Genomic DNA, 7,500 nt, shown 5'->3' with positions numbered 1-7,500 from the left:
GTAAAATGCACATCTGTCTTTTCTTTTCACTATTCACTCTCAATCAGTGAGTGACTTTGGCTCCAATAGCCGAGTCTTTTCAATAAATGTCTTACAGTAATTCCTTGAGTCAATAAGCACTAAGTAGCTATGGAAACAAGTCACTGGCCACTCCACCTAAAGACAGTTCGATGAGTAGTCGCAGCAAAGTCATGGACTATTAGGACACTGGTGTGTTGTTTCACTGACAGATCAGAATGGGCAGGCAAATCAGACCCAGTTGGTAGGCATGTTTGTAAATCTCCGGCTCTATGCTGTCCTCGGCTGGGGGGCGTTGGGGGGGTGGGCTCGGCCCTGATAACAGGCCCATAAAGACAGAGGGGAATGGCGGTGACATCCAGGCTGCCCTGACAGAGCGCTGAGCATGTGACCGGCATCCAGGCCACCACTAAATCCAGCGGCTCTACATCTCATCGGCGCTGTCAAGCTGAATACCAGGCCCATCCGTCACCGGGACAGGCCCGGCTGGAGCTGCTGCGTCACACGCCGCCCGCGACAGCAGTTAGGACAGTCATCGCTCCGTGGCAAAAGGAGACATCTGCATCGTTTCTACGCAAAGACGCTTCTGTTAATTTATGACGCGTGCAATTACAATATTTGCCTGTGTTTTAATTAACACTTGTTCGCCTCCATTCCGGTCTGAACCTAACAAATGACACAGACCATTACGTCCGACAGTGCATCAGCGGGAATTGAGTTTTCTCTCAAAACTGGCAGTCAGACAAATGATCAGACCGACAAAACGATCGCTACCACCGCGGTCCGAACGGAGGACGACCGAGAGTGAGGTGGTTTTTTTGGCTAACCTTTTTGCCAGACTTTTGCTAAAGTCTGGACCAAACGATGCAGAAAGCCAGCCACCTTAGTTCACCTTCCCGTCTCTCTCTACAGAGGTCTGTCATCACGAAGCTTCACTTCTCCCCTTTGGCTTAATTCTATACCATTTCCCTCCACATCCACCGCCATAACACCCGCAGCTCCAACAACAAGAAGCCCACACACACTTCCTCACCACTCGCTCTCCTGTTCAAACATATTAGGGCAGATCCAGTGGCCCATTTACTGGCCTCGCTCAGCTTTGATCATCTCTGCCTGACGCAATTAAGGAACCATCCCAACGTACAAAAGCATTTCCTTAGAGGGGTGCCAGGAATCAGCTGTTACGATTATGACCTTGTTTTAGGTCCATCATCACTTCCTGAAAGAAAGGTAATTACCATAAAACCTCTGTTTGGCTCTGGGACTGTTTTTTTTTCCGTTAGGTAACTGGCATGCGGTGTGTCACACTACAGTACAGTGGGGGAAAATACACTCCTTCACTCCAGTGTGCCCACATGGGTGTTTCTACGCATGTTGATTGAGTTCCTGTGGAAAAAACGTCCCATCTGACGAGGTGCTGAAAAGGGCACGACCTCCTCGATACTAACAGTCAAAGGCGGACTGTTCACTTATGTGAAGACATGCTTTATCAATTAGCCACGCAAATGTCCCCACGAAACGAGGAAGACTAGCACAAATGACCACTTGATGAATTCCGCGTTCACCTGAGACGTAGACTGCATTATTGTGTATCACACAACGCCGCCTCCTCTTGCAGACTTCATTAAATATCGTTCGACCGCCAATTCGACTCGTGTCACCCGGGCCATCACGAATAAGGTCTGTGAGGTCCCATTTAGGAAAACTTCCTTTAGTCAGAAGACCTTATCCTTCATGGGAAGCACCTTCTGGAATAATCTACCTCCCTCTATTAGAGAATGCCCTAGTCTCGCCACCTTTAAAGGCCAGTTGAAACTATGGCTCAGATCAAACCAGCAATGTGATCATATTTAACATATCGTTTGTCATGTTTCGTTGCATGTTCTGTGTGTTTTACTTAGGTTTACGCTTTCTAACCATTTGTATTATTAATTTTTTTTAAGATTACATCAACCTGCCATGGGACTACAGGTGGAAACTAGCCCTTGGGCTATAACCTGGCATGTTTACTGTACGGCTGTACTGTTCATTAATATGCAATGTCCCATTTTTTAAATAAATGAATCTGAATCTGAAATATTTTAGCACGTTTTGTCAGCCAACCTATCAGCTGTAAAACATTTTCCTACTCTCAAAAACCCATTCTTTCTTACATCCGTAATAGACGTGTCTGTATATTGGGGGGGTCCCACGGCACACCGGACAGGAAGTGTATTTTAAATGGTGCTTAGGTGCTGACAAGACAGATTGCCTACTCCCCTCTGTACACAGTGGGAAACCTCCGCTGAAATCTTTGCATCTTAGCGCTAAAGCAGATAAATGACGACACAACTAAAGTGGCGTGGGGTGCGACCTCGCCCCATTTGTTCAATTTGAAGATAAAAAATCGTATCAAATAGCCGGATCGACGCTTCAAACTCCAGAGCAGAATGCAGCGAGCGGCCGCAGTGAAGGCAGTATTCTGTAGTAGGTGGTGGAGTGTGTAGACCTACTCGTTAAAGATGAGGTCGGGGGCAAAGTAGAGCAGCTGTCCGTTGGTGTGTTTGTAGGAGCGCCAACTGAGGCAGAAGGAGGACAGACACATCCACGAGTACTGTATCAGGGTGATTTGGTCCTCGATGGGCAGGCCTCGGAAACCTAACACACACACACACACACACACACAGACACACACGCACGGACGCATGCACGCACACACACACACACACACCCACACAGCACACACGCACGCGCGCGCGCGCGCGCGCGCACACACACACACACACACACACACACACAGCACACAGGAGAAGCAGATGAGGAGAAAGCATTGCATTTTTTGTGTGTGATTGACAATACTCAGAAATGGGGTTTTTATTTGGTTACGTATGTGTGTGCACACTGGTCCGTGCGTGTGGGTACGTACGCGGTTGTGTGGCACGACGGCTCCTTTTGTGCTAATATTTGTTTAGACATGATAACAACCCCCGAGTATTCACCCGTTCTTGTTTCGCGCAAATCCCCCGAGGCTTTCAGTTATTGGCGTGTTGTCTCTGGCACTCCATAAATAGAGTCGAATAGGAAACTAGCCAAACCCTCAGTCAAACTCTCTGGCAAAGAAGCCCCGCCCCCCCATGCAAAACGCAGGCCAACTGAGGACACGCAAGTGACGGATCAAGGCTTGAGGGGCTATTTCAGTCCATTCAGTGTCAATCTGTCAGTCACTGCATGTCACAAATCAATGTTTTAAATATTTGTGGAATAGGTATGTTGTTGGCTGCCCAACATGTTCTGCTACTGTAGGAAGACTGTTCGAATGGACCCACTGGCTTACAGTAGCTCTATGCACTGTTCTCTCTGTGGATCAAATCAATATCACTGGGCTGGGTGTGTGATTATTAAAATATGAAGTGTGCGAGTCCATTGAGAGCTTTGAGATTTGGGAGTATGGTCTAATAATCAGCAAAAGAACGTGGCAACTTTTAAGAGCAGCTTCTTCACATCGATGGAGGTTTGAATGAGATATCAGTGTGGTATGTACAGTACTACAGTAATGTAAAGGTTTGAATGAGATATCAGTGTGGTATGTACAGTACTACAGTAATGTAAAGGTTTGAATGAGATATCAGTGTGGTATGTACAGTACTACAGTAATGTAAAGGTTTGAGTGAGATATCAGTGTGGTATGTACAGTACTACAGTAATGTAAAGGTTTGAATGAGATATCAGTGTGGTATGTACAGTACTACAGTAATGTAAAGGTTTGAGTGAGATATCAGTGTGGTATGTACAGTACTACAGTAATGTAAAGGTTTGAATGAGATATCAGTGTGGTATGTACAGTACTACAGTCATGTAAAGGTTTGAATGAGATATCAGTGTGGTATGTACAGTACTACAGTAATGTAAAGGTTTGAATGAGATATCAGTGTGGTGTGTACAGTACTACAGTAATGTAAAGGTTTGAATGAGATATCAGTGTGGTGTGTACAGTACTACAGTAATGTAAAGGTTTGAATGAGATATCAGTGTGGTACTGTATGTACAGTACTACAGTAATGTAAAGGTTTGAATGAGATATCAGTGTGGTGTGTACAGTACTACAGTAATGTAAAGGTTTGAATGAGATATCAGTGTGGTGTGTACAGTACTACAGTAATGTAAAGGTTTGAATGAGATATCAGTGTGGTATGTACAGTACTACAGTAATGTAAAGGTTTGAATGAGATATCAGTGTGGTATGTACAGTACTACAGTAATGTAAAGGTTTGAATGAGATATCAGTGTGGTATGTACAGTACTACAGTCATGTAAAGGTTTGAATGAGATATCAGTGTGGTATGTACAGTACTACAGTAATGTAAAGGTTTGAATGAGATATCAGTGTGGTACTGTATGTACAGTACTACAGTAATGTAAAGGTTTGAATGAGATATCAGTGTGGTATGTACAGTACTACAGTAATGTAAAGGTTTGAATGAGATATCAGTGTGGTGTGTACAGTACTACAGTAATGTAAAGGTTTGAATGAGATATCAGTGTGGTACTGTATGTACAGTACTACAGGAATGTAGCTCTGATGAGGTGTTAGGCCATAAGAAGAGCCATACTGTGTAGAGCTCTCCTGTGAGTACAATGCAGGTGCTGTGATCACCTTCCATCTGGCGCTGTGCGTTAAGCAGCGCTACGTCCTAATGTACACTGAAGGCAGGCGGTGCCGGTGGCATGTCTGAAAGTCGAAGGCACTCATTTTGACCCTTCTGTCTGGCTCCCCTTCTATTTATACATCCGGATATGGCAAGCAGACACCGTGGAGGTATCAAATATTTGCAATACAGCAAATTAAACGGCTTCAAAGAGCTACCTGTAAGGCATCTTTCAATATGTCTCCCGCTGACATTTTAGGGAACTTGTTTATCTCTTTTCAAACAATTTTCTTTCTGCGCTGCGCTGTGGCTTATAGGTAAAAGGGGGGGGGCATATTATTTTAGAAGGAGAACTCTCTTTTCCGGGACAGGTGCGTGGGACAAGGACAAAGCGTTCATAAATTGTAAAAAGGGAGTCCAAACTGTCCAAACTTGCAATAAAAGTTAATTTTGTGATGTTTCGGTCTCTGTTTGAAAGAGGTCAGAGACCGAAACATCACAAGATAAACGTTTATTTTACCGGCCTATTATTTAAAATGGAATGTGCTTCCATGATTGGAAGTTGGAAACCATCAAAATGGCCCCCGAGAAAATGGTCCATTGTTTAAACCAGTGATTCTCAACCTTTTTCATACCAAGGCCCATATTTAGTCCGCATTATAGGGCCACGGAGCCACATTTATCTTTGTAAATGAAATAATGGTGATGTTTAACAATTCATCAATTTGCTGGGGACCCCCTGGAACCGCCTCGTGGACCGCTGGCGGTCCCCGGACCCCACGTTGAGAACCACTGGTTAAAAACCCATCACTGTAACTGTAACTTTACCCACTTTGTCCTGCATTGATATTGACCTCTTGTCAATTGACATCAGCATCAGCATCAGCATCCACACACAGCTCAGACTCTCTAACCTGGATCAATGATGACTAAATGCCTGTGTCTTAAACACACTCCTAAACAGCATTTAGGCCTGGGCCCACCACTCCGGTGGTCACTAACCTGGAAGTACTTTGGCCCACTTCACCATGCGTACCATCTGCTTTCCGGCCAGGCGGTTGAGGCTGGACAGCAGGTGGTCGGTGGTGTCCGGCTGGGTGTTGTCGTAGCCGGAGTAAACCTCTTCGGGCTCGATCAGCTCCAACACGCTGCAGATGGAGGGCGGCAGAAAGGGCGTGACCAGCGCGGGCCCGTGGGGCACCAGGGCGTTTTGGGCGCTGGAGCTCAGCTCCTTCTCTGACGAGAGGTAGCCGCCCCCCACCCCGCCGGGGGTGTGGCCGTCCTTCGAGCCCTGCAGGTCCTCGCTAACTCCCTTCAGCTTACCTAACTTCTTGGACTTCCGTGCTGTGGGGGGAACACAACAGTTCTTATTAGCAAATTGCTGACGTCAATACGAATGACTGATATAGAAACTATCTGACTGAGATGATGATGAAAATGGGACAGATATACAGTATAGGAATTGCTATACTATATATAGCTAATTTGGACCTATATAGTGTGTGAATGTTTATGTCATCCCTCAATTTCTAATTGACACTTTCAGTCCTCAGCTCTCCACCGTGATAGCTGATGTGTGCTGAGCGTTCTGGCGCATACTGGCTGCTGTGCATCACCCAGGTGGGTGCTACACATCAGTGGTGGATTGATTGATTGATTTGATTTATTTTAAGATATTTTAATTCTAAAAGTACAGCAGCTCTGCCAAGGCATGGCCTGCATATAAAAGGAAAAATCAGGATAACACAATGAAACCTAGAGGCTTATTTCCATTGCGGTCCTTATAAGTTGAGTCTTCCCCCCATACGCACGCACGCACGCACGCACGCACGCACGCACGCACGCACGCACGCACGCACGCACGCACGCACGCACACACACACACACACACACACACACAGATATGTAAAGCGCTTTGGGTGCCTTGAAAAGAACTGCACAAATCCAATCAATTATTATTATTATTAGATATGTAATTATCTCTTGATGTTTTCCAGTCAGAGGTGACAATGTCAAACTTCTCACTGTAATGTGACACACAGAGAGGTGTCGCTCAAATGTTCTATGTACAGTTTAGTGCGTCATCAAATTGCAAAAGAAATCTGTTATCTGTGTGTGTAAAGGAAGCTGCTGGGAAGTTGTAACTTTAAAGGGGGAAGCATGGTCGGATATGAATCAGGACTTGGAAGCTGTCCATTTCAAATTACGTACACTATATAGTTCAGCAGCAACACAGTGCAAGCATAATATGTTTGAGATTTCCTGTGTATTGTTTGTAATTCCCATATGTTCTAATGCAGAATGGAGACATGGAAGTTTTTTAGGGACAAGGAAGATACACTGACAAAGCAAGCAAGTCAAACCAACAGTAAATGGTTATTATTCACACATTCTCAGTGTCCTGTGGAAACTTGAGAACTCTACAAGCTTTTCCGGAAATTGATTTCCCAATCAATGCCCAATATTTGAATGAAGAAGGAAATGGAATATAACAAGTTGACAATTCTGTCTTATATCAGGCTATGGAACCGCTCCAACAATAACAAATTTCATCCTGCACCGGTTCACTGATAATAATGGTCCTCTCACGCTTGGGACTTTTGTCATGTTGCATCATTAATTTTATGTATTTATTTTCTGTGAACACAGATGGAGGATTTTCCGTAGACATTTACTTAACGGTACACAACTACAAAAATGTATTACATTATTTTCCCATTTAATAAACCCAGACTGCCACCTCTTCTCCCTGGCAGCACAGACTCCACCATGACCTCCGCTCTCCATTGTCATGATCAACATCACCTCATTAAAAAGGATGACACAGCGAAACATGAGAAAGTACAACCATGTTTCC

General features: G+C 44.8%; 1 protein-coding gene across 1 annotated transcript in view; it reads right to left on the bottom strand.

Annotated features, from left to right (window-relative positions):
• The window catches only part of LOC310771926 (mineralocorticoid receptor-like), a gene marked incomplete at both ends in the record, with an annotated part of 12,407 nt that overhangs the window by 3,161 nt on the left and 1,746 nt on the right, over nucleotides 1-7,500 (bottom strand). Inside the window, 2 exons of the mRNA XM_083664425.1 lie at nucleotides 2,511-2,655; nucleotides 5,646-5,987. Coding sequence (XP_083520551.1) covers nucleotides 2,511-2,655; nucleotides 5,646-5,987 — 487 coding nt within the window. The remainder of the gene's footprint in view (nucleotides 1-2,510; nucleotides 2,656-5,645; nucleotides 5,988-7,500) is intronic.

This window comes from Poromitra crassiceps (assembly GCF_964638095.1).
Source record: "Poromitra crassiceps genome assembly, contig: HAP1_SCAFFOLD_1518, whole genome shotgun sequence".
Classification (NCBI taxonomy): Eukaryota; Metazoa; Chordata; class Actinopteri; order Beryciformes; family Melamphaidae; genus Poromitra; species Poromitra crassiceps.
The sequence above is the reverse complement of the archived record's forward strand: the minus strand, read 5'-3'. Positions and strand labels throughout refer to the sequence as shown.